General features: G+C 39.3%; 1 protein-coding gene across 1 annotated transcript; it reads left to right on the plus strand.

The window, feature by feature from the left end:
• Positions 1-458: 458 nt before the first annotated feature.
• On the plus strand, positions 459-6,855 carry LOC145098263 (uncharacterized). Its single transcript, XM_079035914.1, has 4 exons — positions 459-736; positions 1,994-3,350; positions 3,444-5,803; positions 6,378-6,855. Exons 1-4 carry the CDS (start codon positions 459-461, stop codon positions 6,853-6,855), a joined length of 4,473 nt encoding a protein of 1,490 aa, XP_078892040.1.
• Positions 6,856-23,459: the final 16,604 nt, after the last annotated feature.

Here is a 23,459-nt window from a genome sequence, read left to right on the forward strand (position 1 = left end):
AAAAGTCTAGGTAATCCCAAGCTCCTTGGATTACTATAGCCAAATTAAGGATTTAATTCAAAGTATTGCACCATTGGATTCTAATGATATGTTCATCAAAAGTCAAAGTGAGGAAACTTTAAGTCAACCATCTCTCACTCATTGATTTTACATCAAACTCTTATTTTTGTTGCATTTGTCTATTTAAATCATTGTTAATTCTAGTTGTTTCAAGTATTTCAAAACACCAAACCCCCCCCCCCCCCATTTTATTTTTATTGTCATTTTCAAGTATTTTTACAAAGAGATTTTTCATAGAGTTATAAATTGAACCAATCTCCGTGGATTCGATCCCTTTACCACTATACACTATTTTAGTGTGTAATATTTAGGGTTATTATTTGTGTTGGCCTCGACAACCACCAAATTTTTGGCGCCGTTGCCGGGGATTGGTTTATTTTTAATCAATTTGTTTCTCTATGCCCAGATCTCAGCGTACAGGTGACTTGATTTACAACCCCGAAATCGAAAAAGAAGCAAGGCGTTTGGCTAAGGAAAAACGAGTTGAACGTGGTCAAACTTCTAACCCCCACGGGGACCCGGAGGTTGAAACCGCTTCATTAAGTGATATAGAACCCGATTCTAGTCCCGACCCTCGCCAAGAAATTCCCGAAACACCACCCCTACAACAAAATCCACCTATTATTGAACCAATTGTAATGGCGGACGGAGGAGAAGTTCCCGAGAGAACCTTGAGGCAAATGATGGAGACCGATGTTACACAAACTCCAACCGGTATCAATTACCCGGTTTTGGAAGGAGGTTCGGAATTGAAGTCAAGTTTAGTCCACCACCTACCAACTTTTCATGGATTGGAGAACGAAGACCCTCATAAGCACTTGAAGATGTTCCACATTATTTGCACTAGCATGAAGCCACAAGGGTCAACCGATGACCAAATCAAGCTAAGGGCATTCCCCTTTTCATTGGCCGATAGAGCAAAAGATTGGTTATTCTATCTTCCACCGGGGTCGATCAACTCATGGACCGACATGGCAAGAGCTTTCCTCGATAAGTTCTATCCCGCCTCAAGAGTCTCAAGTCTTCGAAATGAGATTTGTGGAATCCGCCAAGGTCAAAATGAGACTTTCCATGATTATTGGGAGAGGTTCAACAACTTGTGCTATAGTTGCCCACAACACCAAATTCCGGAACAACTCCTCATTCAACACTTCTACGAGGGATTGTTGCCAATGGAGAGAAGACTAGTTGATGCCTCAAGTGGTGGAGATGTCTTTAGTAAAACCCCACAACAAACAAGACAACTTTTCAACACCATAGCCGCGAATTCACAACATTTTGGCCCTCGCCAAGATATGAAAAGAGACACACAACACAAAGTCAATGAAGTGGGAACATCAAATCTCGAGTCTCAAATCAAAGATCTAACCTCCGTTGTCCAAAAGCTAGCCATGGGACAAACTCCACAAGTGATGGTTTGTGGAATATGTGCAACAATGGGACATCCTACGGATATGTGTCCCATCCTTCAAGAAGATGCGGAGCATGTGAATGCCACGGGAGAGTTCCAAAACTACCACAACAAACCATCCGGTTACCAAAATGCATATAATTCAAGTTGGAAGCCAAATCCCAACATGAGCTACAACCCAAGATCATTGCCTCAAAATGCGTTGGTTAGACCATCCTATCCACCACCACAACCTCATTACCAACATCAACAACCACACTATCAACCCAAACCGCACCCTCCACATCATCATCAACAACCTCCTCAATCCCAACCAAGTAGCTCCGGAATGTCTCTTGAAGACATTGTCAAATCTCTAGCCACTAGTACCCAACAATTCCAAAAAGAGACAAGGACTAGTATCTCCAACCTTGAAGCACAAATGGGAGATATAGTTACATCCATAAGCAAGTTGGAATCCCATGGTAAACTCCCTTCTCAAACCGAAAAGAACCCAAATGTCAATGTGGTGACCTTGAGAAGTGGCAAGCAAGCCGGAGAAAGTAGTTCAAAGAAGAAGCCAAGGGAAGAAGAGGAAGAGATAGAAGTTATTCCCGTTGAAGTACCTATAATCAAGAATGATGCACAAGCCGGAGTTCCAAGGAAGGCTGCCCCTCTAGTAACACCAATAGTCACTCAACCACCGTTCCCCTCCCGACTTTCAACTTCAAAGAAGAATATGGAGGAGAAAGAGATTTTGGACACCTTCCGAAAGGTGGAAGTAAACATCCCTCTACTTGACGCAATCAAGCAAATCCCGAGATATGCAAAGTTCTTGAAAGAACTTTGTACCAACAAGAGGAAGTTGAAGGGAAATGAGAAAATTTTGATGAATGAAAACGCATCCGCGGTTTTACAAAGGAAACTTCCACCCAAATGCAAAGACCCCGGAATGTTCACGGTTCCTTGCAAGATTGGGGATGTCACTTTTAGTAGTGCTATGCTTGATCTTGGTGCTTCTATTAATGTCATGCCCTATTCGGTATATGAATCATTAAATGTCGGACCCTTAAGTGAAACCGGTGTCATAATCTCTCTTGCGGATAAATCGAGTGTCTTTCCTAGAGGTGTTTTAGAAGATGTCCTAGTGCAAGTGAACCAATTAGTCTTCCCGGCGGATTTCTATGTGATTGATCTAGATGAGCAAGTGTCCTCCAAATCGGCTCTAATCTTGCTTGGGAGACCGTTTTTGAAGACGGCTAGGACAAAGATCGATGTGTATGCGGGAAGTTTGACAATGGAGTTTGATGGTGAAACAATAAGTTTTAATATTTATGATGCCATGAGATATCCTAGTGACGTATCATCTTTGTACTTTGTTGATGTTGTTGAGCCAATTACTCAAGAATTGTTTGAGTTGTCTAACGGTGATATGTTGGAAATGATATTGAGCAAAGGATTCGATTGTGGGAAGCTAGCCGAACAATTAAAGCTTTATTCTTTGGATCCGGAAGTTGAGAAGTTGGTAAGTAAAATGGAGATGAAAAAATTCACAAGATTAGATGTCAAGCAAATTGAATTGCCCCCAACTCACACAAAATTGCCGCCATCCCTTGTTCAACCACCCGAATTGGAATTGAAGGTCTTACCTCAACATTTGAAGTATGCTTACTTGGGAAAGAATGAAACTCTTCCGGTTATCATTTCAACTCATTTAACCGAATTCGAAGAAGAGCAACTCCTCAAGGTGTTGAAAGAGCATAAAGAAGCCATGGGTTGGACGATTGCGGATATCAAGGGTTTGAGCCCCTCCACTTGTATGCACAAGATCTTAATGGAGGATGAATGCAAGCCAAGTAGAGACGCGCAAAGAAGGTTAAATCCGCCAATGATGGAAGTTGTGAAGAAAGAGATATTAAAGCTTCTTGATGCGGGGATGATCTATCCAATTTCGGATAGCAAGTGGGTGAGCCCGGTGCAAGTCGTTCCAAAGAAGACGGGAATCACGGTGGTCGAGAACAACAAAGGTATGATGGTCCCCACTCGTGTGCAAAACGGGTGGAGAGTATGTATTGACTACCGCAAACTCAATGCAAGCACAAGAAAAGATCATTTCCCATTGCCTTTCATTGACCAAATGTTAGAAAGGTTGGCCGGGAAATCTCATTATTGTTGTCTCGACGGGTATTCCGGTTTTCACCAAATCCCGGTGGCACCGGAAGACCAAGAAAAGACGACATTTACATGTCCATTTGGTACTTTTGCCTACCGGAGAATGCCATTTGGATTGTGTAACGCCCCGGCCACTTTCCAACGTTGTATGGTTAGTATCTTTTCGGAATATGTTGAAAACATAATTGAGGTTTTTATGGATGATTTCACAGTATATGGCAACTCCTTTCAAGAATGTTTGACTAACCTCACAAAAATTTTAAAAAGATGCATCGAAACAAACTTGGTTTTGAATTTTGAGAAATGTCATTTCATGGTGAGTCAAGGTCTCATTTTGGGTCACATTGTGTCTAAAAAAGGAATTGAGGTAGATAAGGCAAAAATTGATGTTATTCAAAGCTTACCTTACCCGACCTGTGTTCGGGAAGTTCGTTCTTTTTTGGGCCATGCAGGTTTCTACCGAAGGTTCATCAAGGATTTTTCAAAGATAACAAGACCAATGTGCCAACTCTTGCAAAAGGAGGTCGATTTCGAGTTCAATGAGACGTGCAAAGAAGCTTTTGACAAGCTCAAAGATTTGCTTACATCCGCTCCCATCATGCAAGCACCAAATTGGGATCTCCCCTTTGAGATCATGTGTGATGCAAGCAACTATGCGATAGGCGCCGTTTTGGGTCAAAAGAATGGGAGGGCCTCCCATGTGATCTATTATGCATCAAGGACACTAGACAATGCTCAAAGCAACTACTCTACCACGGAGAAGGAGCTATTGGCCATAGTGTTCGCCTTGGAGAAATTTAGACAATACCTACTTGGTACCAAGGTCATAGTGTATTCGGATCACGCAGCACTTAAGTACTTGATGACGAAGAAAGATGCAAAGCCGAGACTCATCCGGTGGATCCTACTGTTACAAGAATTTGACTTGGAAATCCGAGACAAGAGTGGATGCGAGAACCTCGTTGCCGATCATCTAAGCCGGATCATTTCAAATGAAACTCCTCTCCCATTGCGGGACGAGTTTCCGGATGAGCATCTCTTTTCCCTTACTCAATCTATTCCTTGGTATGCCGATATCGTTAACTTTTTAGTCACAAAAAGGTATCCCGACACATTCACACGTGCTCAAAAAGACAAGTTGAAAAGTGATGCAAAATACTATGTGTGGGATGAACCTTATTTGTGGAAACATTGTCCCGATCAAATCATTAGGCGATGTGTACCCCAACAAGAGCACCAATCCATTTTGCAATTTTGTCATGAATTTGCTTGTGGGGGACACTTCGGACCTAGCCGGACTTTGAGAAAGGTCCTTGAGTGTGGATTATTTTGGCCAACCATGTCACGCGATTGTTATATGTTTTGCAAAAGTTGTGAGCGGTGCCAAAGGACGGGAAACATTTCGCAAAAGAACCAAATGCCCCAAAACCCAATCCTTGTTTGTGAAATTTTTGACGTATGGGGGATTGATTTCATGGGCCCATTTCCCGTCTCATTTGGCAACGCTTATATTTTACTCGCGGTTGACTATGTTTCTAAATGGGTTGAAGCCAAACCCACAAGATCGGACGATGCCAAAACGGTTATCGAGTTTTTAAAGTCTAATGTTTTTGTGAGATTTGGTGTGCCTAGGGCTTTGATTAGTGATAGAGGGACGCACTTTTGCAACAAAATGATGGAGGCTCTATTGAAGAAGTATCACGTGACTCATCGTGTCTCTACTGCCTATCACCCTCAAACGAATGGTCAAGCGGAGGTCTCGAATCGTGAAGTGAAGTCTATTCTAGAAAAAACGGTGAACCCGACAAGGAAGGATTGGAGTTTGAGACTTGACGATGCCTTATGGGCGTATCGGACCGCTTATAAGACCCCGATTGGAATGTCGCCCTTCAGATTGGTTTTTGGAAAATCTTGTCATCTTCCCGTCGAGTTAGAGCACCGAGCATTTTGGGCGGTCAAGAAATGCAACTTCGACGTAGACGAGGCGGGAAGGCATAGGAAACTTCAACTCCAAGAGCTAGAAGAATTGAGAAACGAATCCTATGAAAACGCAAGGATTTATAAGGAGAAAACGAAGCTTTTCCACGACAAGTCCATCACCCGGAAGAATTTTGAACCGGGACATAGGGTCTTACTTTACCATTCACGGTTGAAGTTATTCCCGGGCAAATTAAGATCAAGGTGGATTGGCCCATTTGTTGTAATAAAGACTTTTGACCATGGAGCGGTGGAAATCCAAAGTGAAGAAACGGGACAAATTTTCAAAGTCAATGGGCACCGATTAAAGCCATTCTATGAAGGTTTTAATGCAAGTGTTATTGAAATCATCCACTTGGATGTCCCGGTGTGTTGAACCAAGCTAGAAGGACGTCTCGCCTAAGACGTTAAAGAGTGGCATTTTTGGAAAGCTTTATGCCTTCATATTTCTACGTTCGAATAAAGAAGTTTTGAAAATGTTTTGATGCAACTTTTGAAGTCATTTTTGAAGAAGCCAAGAGTTTCTAGGTGTTTGGGGCCTTCCGAATCAAGAGCTAGTGAAGAAAACGAAAAAAATCGCAAACCGGGACTGCAACATGTGCGCGACCCGCGCATGGGTGCGCGGCTGGTGTGCGCGGCCGGTCTTCAATTCGCGACAAAGATCGAAATCCCAAAACTGCAACATGTGCGCGACCCGCGCGCCCCCTCTGCGCGACCCGCGTGATGCTTTGTCGACTATCCCCTATTTTGTTGACCAGCTTTGACTTTCGTTGACCAGGTGGTTTAATGAGTTGACCAACATTGACCGGGTGTTGACCACACTTGAATATGGATTGAAACCTCCAGCAACTCTCCTTCTTCATTTCATTCTCTCTCAAACCCTCTCAAGAACACATACACCCACTTTTCACAAAAATTTGATTTCCCGGAGTTCCACCGGTCGGAATTCGACGAGACCACCACCATTCTTCACCATTTTCCGTGCTCTACAAACCCCACCTGAAGTTTACTCCGATCCATCGCCGGGTTTAGGGGCGCCACCACCACCCAACTCGCCGCTTTCCGGCCATTTTCCGGCCAACTCCTCCCACCTCTCGCAATTCCGACACCACCAAAGTGTTTCTTTTTCGGGGATCTTTACATCTAACCAAACAAAACCTCAAAATCTCACAAAAAAAATTTCCATAATTTTTGAGCCACCACGAGCCGCCGCCGGATTTTTCACACAAATCAAGTTGAAAATATCCGTTCAATGAACAAGTCTTGCATTTAGGCACCCACGAATAACCAAAGCTTGGGGTGCACGGTAGCGGATTCCGGGTTCAAGTTCAATTTTGGGATAAAACGGGTATTCTCTTTCCTTGGTTTTTATTACCTTGCATTGTTTCAATTCCGTAATTGCATTCAATTATGCTTTGGAAATTGCCTAAGATCGTTAGTTGTTGCCCGGTTTATTTGGAAACATTGATTTGAGAAAGGTTGAGATTGGTTAATTTGTTTGGAAATTTGTTCAAAAATTGTTTAAACTTTGGTTGGGATTTCCTCATTTTGTCTCGTATTGCTGCCGAATTTTTGTTGGGATTATCAAATTAACCGAGTGTTGTTGTTGGAACAATTTTACATTGTCAAAAGTTGGGTGTCATTATTTCTTGGATTTTTTTTTTTTTTGTGTTCAGTCTAAAGATAGTTGCATTAATTTGAGAGTGGTGAGGTGAGGGATTACGTTGGTGAAGTTGTTTTTGATATTGTAGGTTTCGAAAATGGGCAAAACCACGGCTCGGACACGCACCCATGGATCATCGATCGATCCTAACCCGCAAAAAGATACCGCCGGTCCATCGCGCAAAGCAGCCGGTAAACGGAAAAAAAGAGGAGAAGAGGGAAGCGATCCTTCCCTTACAAATGCTGAGATCAAAACCTATCGCTCCAATCTTCGGGGTCGCGCAATCCGGCCGACAAAATTCTACCATAAAAAGTCCATGAAAAAGCTTGGGGTGCATGATGGTGTATACCATTTGTTCATAAAACTCGGTTGGCGTGGTTTTCTTCGACTTTGTGACAGAACTTACGAGGAACCCACAATGGAATTTCTTAGCACATATGCACGAGATGATGACACGGAAGTCCTCACATTCCAGTTGAAAGGGGAGCATCATAGAATCACATACGCAGAGCTTGATTCTATCATGGGTATAGACGATCCGTTCCGCATCAGCCCCCAAAGTCAAGAGTACCAAGATTTTCTGCGTTGCCCTGATGCAAACTTCTGGATGCAAATTTCCGGTCTCCCAACCTTCAACCCAAGCCGACAGCGAGCCAAGCACATCGTTCACCCCTGTTGGCGAATTGCTCACCGAGTCCTTACGACGAGTATCTTCGGGCGTCTCGAGCCCGGTCAAATCAACAGATGTGAGCTATTTTTCCTCCGAAGCATGAGGCATGCACTCTCCCTCAGTTTTTCAGGCTTCTTTTTAGACAAATGTGACTCCATACGCCAACGTTCCTCAGGGGAAATTTTCATCGGGGGACTCATCACGATCATAGGTCGAGCCGTCGGCCTAGACTTCCCGGCCCCCGAGTACATACCTGTCGACACCCCACCGAACTTCCTGCTAGATTGTGATACTCTCATCCGGATGGAGATGTTGCTCGATCGGGGAACACGCACGTACAATTGGTTAGACTCTAACAAAGCCCCGGTTTACATCCTGCCAAGTTGGATCGGTTCTTCATTCGATACAGACGACCCCGACACTTGGCTTCCTCCAGATCAGTTGACCCAAGCAGGTGTATTCCCAGAATTCGGTGATGATGAGGGTGACGATGCAGATGAACAAGAGGAAGAAGATGAAGAAGAGGACGATGAGATGCCCGAAGCTGAGGACCATTTTGACCAGCCTTCGATACAGCAGCCGATGTTTCAGCATAATCAATTCCAAGCCCCTCCACATCATTTTGACCAGCCGCATCAGCAGGAGGGACATGAAGTCCCACCATATTTCCCCCCCACGTTCTTTGACCAATTTGCCACAATGTTCTCCACGGTGCAGCGTATCGACGCCCAAACGCAAGAGAATTCAAGAGCCATTCTAGATGTGGCAAGCCGTGTTGATCGATTGGAGCAGTCCTCCTCTCACACTTCCCGCCAGCTCCAGGATATGTGGGACTACCACCATCGCCACGGGCATTTCCCGCCGCCCGACCCCCCGATCTAGGTCCTTTCTGCCCTTTCCTTAAGCATTGAGGACAATGCTTGTTCTTAAGCTTGGGGTGGGGCATTTCCTTTTTTTTCTTACTCTTTTTCATGCATTTTTAGTTAGGTTGCATAACATATTAGTTTAAGTTAATTTGCATTCATTTTTTTATTTTATTAAATTTTAAAAAAAAGATTTTATTTTCTTCTTTTCTACTTTTTATTTCTGCATAACATTTAGCTTAAGACATTAGCATTCATGCATTTTTGTTGTCTGTTTATTCCCACCTCTCTTGGATGCCATGGAACAGGTTCATAGTTATTGTATCATTATTGGTCCAGGATCTTGTTGCTATCTCACCCATCGAACCGAGACCACTAGCTGCAGTTTGGGATTTCATACTTGGGATCAGATGCTGGTAGCTTAAAGGGGTAAGTGATCATGGACAGGTAGTTTTCATGAAGAATTATGCATACAATACTAATGACTGTAGGATATACTATAGCAATGGATGTCTTAGCCTTGCGGTCACTACCGCCGAGAGGATCACACTTGATCACGTTTGAACCGTTAGGATGAAGCACTAGTGCTTGTCCCCGAGTAGAATCCATATCCGGTCTCTTTGCATCACCATATCTTTTTGCGATTTTCTTAGGATTTTAGAGAAGTCTTTTAGTCCGCATGTGGACATTTTCATTATTTGTTGAAAAAAAAAAAAAAAAAAAAATTTCACAAATTTGAAGAGGAGCTTGCATTATATATTTATGCTCCACACATGGTCATTTTCTCGCTTAGACCATTCGGATTATATTACTACCCTTTCGGTTCCACTTACACACTTTAGGAACCAAATTTTGAGTCAAAGGGTTGTTATTACATTATCTTAAAAAAAAAAAAAAAAAAAAAAAAAAAAAAAAAAAAAAAGGGGGGCAGGCAAATTCCCAGCTGCAGAAATCTGAGAAGGGTGGCCGGTTCAATTATTGAACTAAATCTTCCAACATTTTGGTCACCCGACGTTTGATATTCATTTATTTAGGAATGTTTTATTGTATATAGATCGAGTTGTTTTTCGCAAATTGGTGATGTTAGGGAGACTGTCGAGTCGGATACTACGGGAGGTTTGGGCCAACACCAAGTGAACCGATTCCTACAACGGTACCTGAGCGATTAAACCAAGTTACACATGAGAGAAACCGGTAAACGTGAGATCAGAGTGTACACTTAAAGAAGAGCTCCAGCCGAGCCCATCCAGCTGCTTTCTCCCTACTACAGATATTCTTCATTGTATGCATGTTCCATTGAGGCTGCGACTGCTCATCCCTCCTTACTCACCTAAAGGAGTTGTCATGGCTGTGGTTTATGGTTCCATTGTCATCGGATGAAAACGTTGTGAGATAGCAACGAAATCAATTCTGACCATGTTGACTAACGTCGAACAGGTTCCATGGTTCTATCCATTCTTTTTATTTCTAGGGTAGTTCATCCCAAGTTCATTTACTCTTGTCTTACTTGAGGACAAGTAAGGTTTAAGCTTGGGGTGATTTGATAGCTTCATTTTATTTACTTATTTTTATAGTTTATTTTAGAACATTTCATTCGCATTTTAGTTAACTTTCATGCATATTTTCCCTTTTGTTATGTTTATGACCATTTCGGGGTACTTTCTAGTTTCTTGAGCATTATTGCAGATTTTCTTGGAAACTAGCGGGGCGGCACTTTTGCGAGGCGATTGGGCTTGAAGGGAATTGGAGGTTTCATGCTTGATGGCTATGAAGGTGATTCATGGGGTGGACTTGTCAATTGCTTGAAGGCTTGGAAGAATTGAGCTTTAAATTTGAAAGATGCGGGGGAACATTCAAGCGTATGAAAATTATTAATCGGACGAGTTCACGAGCATTGGAGGATTTAGAGAGGTCAAATTGGGCTTTAAATGAAGAAAAACTTGAAGAAAATGGGCTAGGAGGTGATTGGATTCGATCTGGGCTAGTGGGATATGCTTTAGAGGCCCAAAATCTCAAAGGAGCCCATGTCAGGTACCACCCGCGCAACCCACCCGCGCAGCAGCACGCGGGTCGCGCAAGGCCCTGCAGGGGCAATTTCGGGAATCCTTCTTTTGAGCTATTTGAGGAAGGTTGGTGCCCATCTTTTGCACACTCTTGGACATCCGATTTTTGGAGATTCTCTCTGGAGTTTTGAAGATTTTTGAAGGCCAAGAACACTTGAAGAACATCATATTTTTACCTCTTGATTCTTGCTTAATGTTTGGTACAATTTTCTCTAACTTTGTTTCTTTGGGTTTAGCCATGCTTGGCTAAACTAATCTTGGTTGACTTTTGGTTAATCCTTTGAACTTTTGTTGAATGTTGAAGAATCCATGAACATGTTCTTAAATCTTTATGGGAATGTTTTGTGTTTTAACATCTTATCACTACTTGTATGTTTTAGTTCATGAGTTTAAATGTGTTTGTGGTGATTAGTTGGCTAATTTCTTGATTAAGTAAAGGATCCTCAAATTAGCAAGCAACAAATGATTTTTGTGTTGTTTTTGCTTCACACAATCATAAAAACATTTCCTCCAACATGGTGGTGAAAGCATTTGACCCCTCTTGGATTTGGTGACTTTTAGGTTCTTAATGCTAGTTGACTTTCACTAATTACATGCTATTTGGAATTAGTGACTTTGACTAAGGAAATTGTTATGAGCTTCTCTAGCCATTTCAACAATTAAGAAAAGTCTAGGTAATCCCAAGCTCCTTGGATTACTATAGCCAAATTAAGGATTTAATTCAAAGTATTGCACCATTGGATTCTAATGATATGTTCATCAAAAGTCAAAGTGAGGAAACTTTAAGTCAACCATCTCTCACTCATTGATTTTACATCAAACTCTTATTTTTGTTGCATTTGTCTATTTAAATCATTGTTAATTCTAGTTGTTTCAAGTATTTCAAAACACCAAACCCCCCCCCCCCCCCATTTTATTTTTATTGTCATTTTCAAGTATTTTTACAAAGAGATTTTTCATAGAGTTATAAATTGAACCAATCTCCGTGGATTCGATCCCTTTACCACTATACACTATTTTAGTGTGTAATATTTAGGGTTATTATTTGTGTTGGCCTCGACAACCACCAGAGACCGATTTGAAATTCTTCTCCATTAAGGGCCATTTATGCTAATAATTCAAATTGCGCTAACTTCATCATTTTAGGTCCATTTCCAACGAACCTTATATCTACGGAAAGGTGGTGAGAAACCCTACGCTTCTAACAACTCATCATCGCCTTAAAAATTCCCGAACAAAAATCCAAAATCCATAAAAGACCGAGTTATCAAATTACGATTATACCCTTGGCCTCCGAAGACACCATCGAACACTTGGATCACTTAAACCATAACACCCACATCCAAAAAGGGTCAAATCCTTTCTTCCCCATGGACCTAAGCCTCATGACAAATGATGATTGGGTCGTAACTCCGAATAATGAAGCAAATCCAAAACCGAGTGTTACATATTGGAGAGGAGTCTCTTCTACAGCTGATAGCAGAGATTGGTGTGGAAAGGAACCCTAGGAAATCCAAGAAAATGTCATAGCATGTAAGGTGATGTATAGTGCGAGTGAATTAACTGACAGTAGGGAAGTGACTTGGAGGATTTGAGACAGTCCTTGAGAAAGGTATAAATAGGTGCAGAAGGTAGTATTGGTCTCGTACTATTGAAAGCACAAGATCTATACCCAAGACAAGGAAGGACTTGATGATTTCAAGAAACTTTGAGAATGTGAACCTCTTCGTGCGTATACTGAATGTTTATGTATTATGTTTCAACATGGTGATGACAAGTGGCGGAGCAGGAGGTTCAGGATCTGGATATGGTTCGGGTTCGGGCACCGAACCAATTGACGAGGGACTGCGTGAGTTCCTCACATTTGAGATTATGAGAGGCATCCTTGATGTGACCCTGGTGATGTTTGGATAGATTAAGGAGGTTATGATCGAGTTTATGGAGGATCGTCTCATAACCTTTAGAGCTAAGCTAGTTGTTGGTTAGTACGGATCCAACACTCTCTCCTTCAAGGATTTCAGGGGATGTGGGGCACAAAATTTCTTTGGGTTGAAGGACCCCATTGCTGCCAGATGATGGATAACAAACATGGAGTGTGATCAGATGACTAGCTTCTACTCTGAGGGGTCGAAGGTGAGTTTCACTACATGTTATCTAAAGGAGCGAGCATGGGACTGGTGGGAGGAGATTGGTTATGGTCTGGGATCACCAGTCATTGAGGCCATGACTTGGTCGGATTTTGTGACCCGGTTCCAAGCGGAGCTTGCACCGACTATTGAGGTGCAACAGTTGGCGATGGAGTTTTAGGATATGCGCCAGACGACTGAGAATGTGGCGTAGATCACCGCCATGTTTCAAGAGAGAGCTTTATTGGAACCCTAATATGCTGCAAACAAGGAGATGAAGAAGACTCGGTACCATGACATGCTGAGATCAGATATTAGGGAGTTTGTTAGCTATTTAGTGTATGTGTAACACCCTGAAAACATGGATAAAATTTTTGTTTTTAATTTAATCGAAAACAATCAAGGATTCATAACTATCCCAAACAAACTATGTCAAGTGCGAATAATGATCAGATTACAAATCCAAATCATAGATAAAATGCGAAACATGGTTGGATACGCTGCAATCATGTCGGGCCATTCCCTTTTGTACTAGAAGTACCTACAACCATAAACATAACTGTAAGCACAAATCTTAGCGAGCTTCCCCAGAATACCACATACACTAAGCATATAAATATAATAAAATGTGGCTTTGTCAAGTACGTATCAACCCCATATGACAACATGTAGTTGTGTCAGGTCTGTATCAACCCCCGGGTCCATATCAACCCATATGACAACAAGAAGCTATGTTGGGTCCGTATCAACCCCCGAGTCCATAATGACTCCGACCCCAGATTGGATCTATATATCATTCAATCATATCAAACATAATCATATAATCACATACGTCCAACACATACAAAACAGTGGGCCGACATTGGTGCCTTCAACCCACTAGTATGGTAAGAAGACTCACCTCCAAAAGAAGAATACTGAACTGCACACTTGAGTTGTTGCCAACACAACTCCTCACACTAATCATATTCCAAAATAAACCTAATTAATAATCAAGTTTCTAACCCATAATCAACGATCCAAATATTCCAATATCCTAAACAAGAGCAAAAGGTCATTTTACCCTTCCCATTCTGTAATGCCCGTAGATCCGGGCTAGTCAACTTAAAGACGATAAGCATCAAAGTGACTTTTTGATAAAATATTATTTATAATGAATAATCTTAACTAGGTTTTAGTGGTAGTGACAAGGATAACAGATATATAAAGAATGCCAAAATCCGAGTTATAGCGAAGAAGTTATGACCTGTCGAAGTTTCGCGATAGAACCGACACGACACTATATGCCGTAAAATACAAATTTAAGATAGAGCGATATCTAGCCTTAGTGATCTAAACGAAATTCATAGAATACGTTACACCGTGAGCGTGCATAAAAAGAACGTCGAAATCTGACTTTGTATGAGGAAGTTATGATTTTTCGAAGTTTCAACTTAGCAGTATGCAGCCCAAAACTCGAATATGAGATCGAGTGATTTTTAGCCATAAAAATCTAAACGAGAATTGAAGATCTCGTTAATAGTAGTCCAACGGTAAAAAGACAGACGAAAACGAACGTCGGATGAAGAAGTTATGAATTGCTAACGGAGTTTTCCTGTCCCGACCTACTAAAAATAATATAATAAAAATAAACTCAAAATTAGCCGATGGAGTCTAAACGAAAGTTGTAGAGCATAGTCTCACATACGCATGGATATAAAGAACGTCAAAAACGAAGCTCATATGTGAAAGATACGAATTTTTGAAGTTTGAGAAATGGGAGTACGCCCAGCGTCCATAAGTACGCCCATCGTACCCGTATACATGGATCGAAATGGGCCACATCGGCCTGACCCATTACTCAAGCCTCTCGGGTCTAAGACCATGACGCCTCCGGTCTGATCCGAAGAGTATGCCCAGCGTACTAAGTATACGCCCCGCGTGCATGTCGACGAGGCATTACGCCCCGCGTAATCTGTGAGTACGCCCAACGTACATGCGAGGTTCAGCCTCTATAAAAGGCATGTGAGGGCTGCCGATCTTTTTTGCCAAATATCTTTTCTCTCTCCTGTTTTACCTTGTTTTACGTGCAAGAAATCCCCCCGAAGCCCGGAATCAATCCCGACACCCGAAGCAAGTCCCAAAGCCTCGAAGATCCCGAGAAAAATAGTTTTCGAGCCGAAACTCTGTCCGCGTGAAGCTCGGTTTTTGGGAGAACATCCTGGTTTTATCGGAAAAGATTATTTTAAGAGACAAGGTGTTGTCCGATTATCGTCTTATCATGTGAGTGTGTAGTTACTTTCTTCTAACACATAAATATGAAGTATTTGCTATAAAATACATGCTATGTGTTTATATATTGTTTGTTTATTGGAGAGGAGTGTGGAATGGATGTTTTATATAGTTTTTAAATGAGTTAAACTGTATATGTATTTTTATATCTACACATATGTTGGCTAGAACATGGGTAGCTGAAATAGTTGGTGTGTGATAAAAGATGAGACAAAGAGGTGATATAGATCTTTAGATGAGGGTGACATGTGAAAAATGAGTGAAACCTTTACCCAAGCGATGGCCCTGTCATTCAGCAGAGTAGGGATGACAACCACAGACTATTCTAGACAGTCCAGTGGGACACTAGCAAGCTCGCAACTTGTAGGTGTTTTGAACTTGATGTTCACTGGTGTACTCTAAAAACCCATTGGCATGTATTGTGAGAGGGGTCTCGAAAACGATACTGTCCATAAACGAGATAAACTTGTTATTAATCTGAGAGTATGGATTAAGACATAGTTAATTGTCCCTAGTCCGAGAGTATTGTTGGGTTTTGGTCCTAAGAACATCCTATGTGCTCATACAAACCCTAATGATAGGATCTAGGTTTCTCTATTGTACATGAAAGTTATCCAAGACTATAAACCCTAATTCTAGCATACAAGTAATCATATTAACATGAGAATAGGTTTAAGATATTACCTTGATTGTTATGTAGTAATAACAATCCCAATTACTCCTTGTATTGACTTTGGAAGGCTTAGAGTCACAAGTGTCACTCCTCTAATGGTTCACAAACACCATAAGCAAGAGGATGAAGAGGAGAGAGGTTAGAGGCTGCCCAAAAATGTGTGAAACCCTAGAAGGTTGCTTGTCCACGTTTTTGGTCCTTAAGGGGTCTATATATAGTGAGGCAATTAGGGTTATCTAACAAGGAAACCCTAATTTGGTTGCTTAAGCCCTAAGCAACCCATGGAGCCCTTTCCTTAAGGCCTTGGACGATTTCATATGGGCTTCCCCCATAGAATTCGTCCACCTTATAATAAAAGGCAATCCATGGCCCAAATTGCAATTATCTTATAATTACAATTCCAGTCCCTTAAGTTTAATTAATCTCTTTTAGTCACAAAACTAATTACCAATTAATTATTGACTAATATTAATTAAACAATATGATTTCTCCTTTAATATATTATTCTCATAATATATTAATAAATCATATTTAATCCTTTCTCTCCATAATTCATCCTATCAAGTTGCTTTGGTGAAGGCAACCCAAAAGGACCATGCACCATCGGGTCAAGTACATACCAAAATAGTTATAGACTTAGACACTAATCCAATAGTCTCCCACTTGGATAAGTCTAATAACTATTTTGCGTATGAGTTCAGATCCTGATCTGCAATCGTAGCTTTCCAAAGCCGCTGTCAACTCTGATCCTATCAGATACACGTGTCCTTAGATAAGGGATCATATATTCCTCCATTCTAGATATCGTATGAGATATGATTTCAAATCATTCTCTTTGTACTATATCTCGATTCCCGATTTATGACGACTGACTAATTGAACAAATCAAATTAGCCCTAGCCCGGCCGAGCATTTACGTTTGTCATCACAAAATCATCGAGGGGCCCAAAGATATCGCTTTTATCCTACTATGGATAAAAGGAACGGATAAACTTTGATACAATGCTTTCTTGCACTCACTCACCGAATCACACACAACAATATGTTTTATAACACCAAGTTACTGGTGCGTTTACATATTATCAATGTGCAACCGATTTGCAAGATACAACTCACACATCTCGGTTTCAAGAATATAAGATGTTATCGTCTCACCAATCACTCGTGATACAATTCATGGAGTGATCTAAGTGAGCGTGGGTTTAATCCAATGCTCAAATCATATTCATAAGCACTCATGAACGTTGCAGCAAACATTTGCTTATGTCTAATACTCTTTTAGACAATCCACACACCAATTCACGACAGTCTTCATTCATATCTACTTCCAACATATGAACGACTGTGGCCCGTTTGAATAATTCGATTATTCTTAATAAACTTAATTATTCTAGAAGTCAAAACATGCAAAGTGAAACACAAGAATAATACTAATCCCATATGGCCTCAAACCTTTGAGTATAAATAAAACACCTTTTATTTATCACCATATCGATTACTCATTATTTGTCGTTTCGGTTAATCAACTTCTTACTTGAATTATTACACTTGTCCCATGCTCCTAGCATACACACAATGTTTACCTATGGTTCTTACTTTGTGAAATAGACCAAATTGAGCACATTCCCAATCATTCTCATTTCACAAATCCAAATCCTTTTTCCATAAGTGAAAGAATATCAAATTCTTGTTACTTATAAAATATGCTAGATTCTAACATTCTATGCAATGATCCTTTCGTAATGTCACTGCACCAAAGTCACAAAGACTATTGCCAATTATATTACAAAGTTCTCTATCGGAGATTGTTACAAGACAATTCATTAGATATGATGTCTCTCACTCAAAGTACATTCCTTTGAACATCCTTTTGCATAAAAGTTTCTAATCTAGTCATAGATTTTCAATATTCAATTCCCAATATGGACACGCTTCCATATTTTCCATATGGCAACTCATTCTTAATAGAATCTTATCTATTCGTAATAATGTCGATATGGTCCATCCAATATGGAAACATTTCCATATTTTCCAATACTATACTTCCAACTACTCACAAGCAACCAATCCTCGGCGAACTTTGGATTGTCCTTTGATAGTTGTTTAATTATTTTAGTCAAAACCGATTCTTGTTCTTTTTCCCTCTAAATGCACTAGACATTTGGAAAAATTTTAGAATGGTCAAACATTAAAGCATTTGCAATCGATCCTATACCCGAAGCGTATGGGACACGACGCATAATGTTTTATTTGCTATGTTCTCAAAATTCGAATTGTGAAGAGGAATGCCGTAATCATAATCGAAATTTTAAGAACACACTATGTACCTTTGACTAAATTTATTAACATTTCTTAACCTAATCCTTTATATTTGAAATGAAGCATAATATTCTCTCCCTTAATTATATCAAAACAACTTTACAACCCTTACGACTTTGCAAGGTATAACTCTTGTTTTCTATAATTAATATTGCCAACTTGCAATACGTGCCTTAATAATCATACAATCATAACATTTATGCTCCCACTATCATGATGATTATTATAAAACATAACACTTATGCTCCCACTAGCTTCGACATGTATTCATAAACATCTTAACTTCCAGAAAGACAATACACATTGAATTTCTTAAGTCCATGTTTCTAATACTTAATGCTTTGATAATATTTTATCAAGGCCTCTCAAACTTATACACCTTAGCCTTAGATAGTTCATATGTGTGTCTAAACAATTAAGACTAATTGCCAAACCTCACAATTCAAATCATGGAAAGGGATACCGTAACCATAATCGAATTCGAGAATGCAATTTTACGATCACTATCTTCTTAAAATCTTTCTTAGTGAAAGCATTTCCTCACAATCATTTTCATGAAGGAGGAAATCTTATGACACTTAGATTTAAACGGTGTATTTGTTCCTATCCATGTGAATTTGTCAAAACCAAAGTTTACGACAAATTCAAACTCATATGGATCGAACTTTCTTGATCTCGATTTCTTGCCTTTATGGTAGCACAGCTTCCCACCATGTTTTCCAAGTAGTTAAGCAGCTCACCTTTTCTTATCAATGTACTTTCCGTTGATCAAGGTCCTTGCCTTTTATGCATTCAAATGAGAACTCATAGGACTCACATGCATAATTAACTCGATTGTATTGGCACAGAAACAAAATGATGTCAACACGATAGGTTGTAAACCTCAACTCGTGTGCTAGTGATGATTGATAAGGTTTATTTGATTTGTTCTTGAAACCTTTCAAGACCAATAAGACTCTCACTGACTCCTTGACATCTAAGATTCTCTTGTCAACAACCATTTCTTGACAAACAAATATTCAAGAGTTAGTGTAGCTTTTATCAAAACACTTCATAAATTGGTCCTAGTTGGTCTTTGTCTTATCCAAGACATCACAACTTTTCACATTTGATGAATGTTATAAACCTTCTTAATACTTTTCACTCAATGTCACAATCTTAACTTTAAGACTTGTTATTGGAACGAAGTATGATTGACTTCTTGATTTAACCATTTCTTCAATCCTTGATTCCTCTTCTTAAACATTCAATTGTACTAAGACTCACTTAGAGGATCAATTGAGATATGGTTCTTAATAATTAAGTCCTATCATAAAGCATAAAAGCTACTCTCCCTTCTTCTTAGAATGGATAAACTTTTATCTTTCTGCCTACTTGATTCTTCTTATTCGTTTTGCTATTGATTTAAACCTTTTTCAATCAATTCATAATTACACTTAATCTTGTAAGTATAATCACATTTACTAAACTTTTAGTAAAACATAACGAATATCTTTGTTACTCTTATGGTGAACTTGATCAACACACAACTTTGTGTATTCAATCTCCTAGTCCTTCACTTGACACTTTGTCAATGAATTAGTCTAATTTCCAAATATGAGATTTCTCATTCATCATGCAACCAAGTTGCGTGATTCCAAATTTCTGTCCAATTGAAACTTTGGGCGATGAGAAACTCTCCCTATTTGGTAAACTCTCGACTTTCCATAAATAACATAATAAGAACCAAATCCATTATTGCTAATATTCAAACATCAATTTTTCATATACGCCATTGCAAGGATAAATAAATAATATAAAATCAAAATTTATTTTATTGCGGAAAAATTTGTCCTTACAATGCAATTCATTGAAAAACTATGCTAATACATCTTTCTTAGCAATCTAATTCTAACTCTAAGTAGTAGCTCAAGAATCTAATCTTCGAGAAATGCGATCGAAATCCATTCCTTCACGGTTAGATTCTGCTCACTTCTTCCCTTAAGCTTCCTTTCTTTTCTTCGATCCTACAAAACATCAATTGCAATCTTATCACATTATGTATTAAGAATCTAGAATAGAAGCTTAAAAGAGTTAGTTAATGGATTTTACCTATATTAGAGCCATACGTTTCGACTCTCCCATCTCTTTAGATCTCTTAGGTAAATGGGGCAGCTTCGTCTCCAATGCCCTTTCTCTTGGCAATAAAAGCAAATTGACTCTTTTGGAACATGACATGGAACTACTTTAGACATTTCCTTTCTCTTATGATCAAACCTTTCGATCATAGCATGTCTTTCATTGCCATTGTCTATATCCATAGAGGTCTTGAAGGCAGATTCACCAATCAACTTTGCTTTTCTATTGCGCCAAACCATTGCTGATTCAGCAGCAATAAGCATATAGGTGAGATCTATAAGGGTCACGTCGCGGTTCATCATATAGTACTCTCTTATGAACTCACTATATGAGTTAGGAAGTGACTGAAGAACCCAATCAACAACCATTTCCTCACAAACAACGGATCCCAACATTCTTAACCTATCGATGTGTGACTTCATCCCTAGGACGTGTGCACACACCGACTTTCCTTCTTTTGTTTACTTGCCAAAAGGGCTTGAGTGATCTTGAACTTTTCAAGCCTTTGAGCTTGTGGGTTAGGGAGAATAATTGGAGGAGGTGGAGGAAGTGAAGCATGATTTCTTGTTCCTCGATCGAATCGCGGAATACCATCTTCATGTGGAATGCTTGTTCCACGGGATTTGGGAAGACCATAGTCGTCGAACTTTGACATCTACAAAACGGGAGAAAACGAATTCAAGTTAGTTGATTGATTGAGTCCTTATTAAATCACCCAAATGAGATACTAAGGCTAGGACCCAACACAATACGCTACAACGTAGAAAAGGGATGCCGTAATCTAGTTGCAGAATATTTGAAGGAAAGTGAATGACGATTCACTAATTTCCACCATGAAAAACGAAAAAGAAATTTAAGTTTTAAATCTATGAAAACTCCTAGATCCTTTGAGATTCATTGAACATTTCAACGACATGTTTAAATCTCGATATGCCCCTCTTGTTTGTGACTGGGATGCCGAGGATCACAAAGCGGGTGTGAATAACCATGCAAACTTACATGGTGCCCTCACATGTTACAGTCACCTATTCGATGTGCCAGTAAACCACACACGCTCCACCGAACTATGACAAACATTGAGTCACCCTTTGCTACCTTTGCTTAGAACCATTTAGTGTGCCGGTTAACCACACACGCTCCACTAACGTCTTCGCAAGGGCACAAAGTGTAATTTTATGGAATTGCATCAATTCACTTTGCCTAAGTAACTAAGATTAGGAATTTGTAAAACATTTAGTTACTTTTGTAATTAATTATACTTATAATGGAAAGTTTCGTCATATCCTACCCGTTCGGCTAACGACCCTCCACTAGTCAAGAGTGCGGTGGGTAAGAGTGGATACCCATTCAATCGCCATTTTATAGGCAATTTCCTTAAACATCCCTTATAGACCAGCTTCGTGAATGAGGCCTACTAACGGTAAGACTGACTTTTACTCATACATATATATAATGTTAGACTTTTAATGTTATATATATAGTATAGGGTGTATTTTACACTTTTAAAATATTAGGTGGTCAAATTTAACAATTATACTTTTAATTCAATTAAGTTTTAAACCAAAAACTTTATGGATTTATTAAACCTCCTTTAATTATACACCTTATTTAATTAATAAAACCATAAGGGTGTGATTTGAACTTTTTCAAAACATTACTAGGGTTTTAGAATTTAACATTCCTAATTAAACTTTTAATCATCTTTTAAATTCCAAAACTTGAGGGCAAGTTTTGAAACATTTCAAAACATTAGGGTTTAGAATTTAAATATACATCAAAATTAAACAATTAATCAAAATTTAAATTCCAAAACTTGAGGGCAAGTTTTGAAACCTTTTTCAAAACATTAGGGTTTCAACTATTTAAATTTCAAAACAACAAAACTTTTTGGGTTCAAATTTAAACTATAAAACCTAAAGGGGAAAATATGAAACTTTTCAAAGCATAAGGATCATATAACAAATAATCTAAATTAACATTTAATCATATAATTATCCATATTTGATTTATTTAATGATTTCTTGCAAAGCAATTTACCAATTTAATCAAAATAATTAATCAATTATCACATAAGGAAACAAATATTTTATTAATTGATAAATATCTTCAATTAGATCAAGAATATACTCATATATATCAAGAAAACAGATTTATATTGATCTAATGTGATAAGGTAACTTTCTATAAGCAAAAAACAGCAAGAAATCTCGAAGATAGCCCCATCTGATGAGTTGAGTCGTCGAGTCAAGCATGGACTCGTCGAGTCTGCATGGACTCGGCGAGTCCAGCCTCCAGAAACCCAAAAATCGAAATTTTCAAACATATCAAGCATCAATACAATAGAAACTAGTCTAGGCTCTGATACAACTGATGGGTTTTGGTCCTAAGAACATCCTATGTGCTCATACAAACCCTAATGATAGGATCTAGGTTTCTCTATTGTACATGAAAGTTATCCAAGACTATAAACCCTAATTCTAGCATACAAGTAATCATATTAACATGAGAATAGGTTTAAGATATTACCTTGATTGTTATGTAGTAATAACAATCCCAATTACTCCTTGTATTGACTTTGGAAGGCTTAGAGTCACAAGTGTCACTCCTCTAATGGTTCACAAACACCATAAGCAAGAGGATGAAGAGGAGAGAGGTTAGAGGCTGCCCAAAAACGTGTGAAACCCTAGAAGGTTGCTTGTCCACGTTTTTGGTCCTTAAGGGGTCTATATATAGTGAGGCAATTAGGGTTATCTAACAAGGAAACCCTAATTTGGTTGCTTAAGCCCTAAGCAACCCATGGAGCCCTTTCCTTAAGGCCTTGGACGATTTCATATGGGCTTCCCCCATAGAATTCGTCCACCTTATAATAAAAGGCAATCCATGGCCCAAATTGCAATTATCTTATAATTACAATTCCAGTCCCTTAAGTTTAATTAATCTCTTTTAGTCACAAAACTAATTACCAATTAATTATTGACTAATATTAATTAAACAATATGATTTCTCCTTTAATATATTATTCTCATAATATATTAATAAATCATATTTAATCCTTTCTCTCCATAATTCATCCTATCAAGTTGCTTTGGTGAAG

The sequence above is a fragment of the Lactuca serriola genome, chromosome 4, assembly GCF_051521515.1.
Source record: "Lactuca serriola cultivar US96UC23 chromosome 4, Lser_US96UC23_V15, whole genome shotgun sequence".
In the NCBI taxonomy this organism is placed as follows: Eukaryota; Viridiplantae; Streptophyta; class Magnoliopsida; order Asterales; family Asteraceae; genus Lactuca; species Lactuca serriola.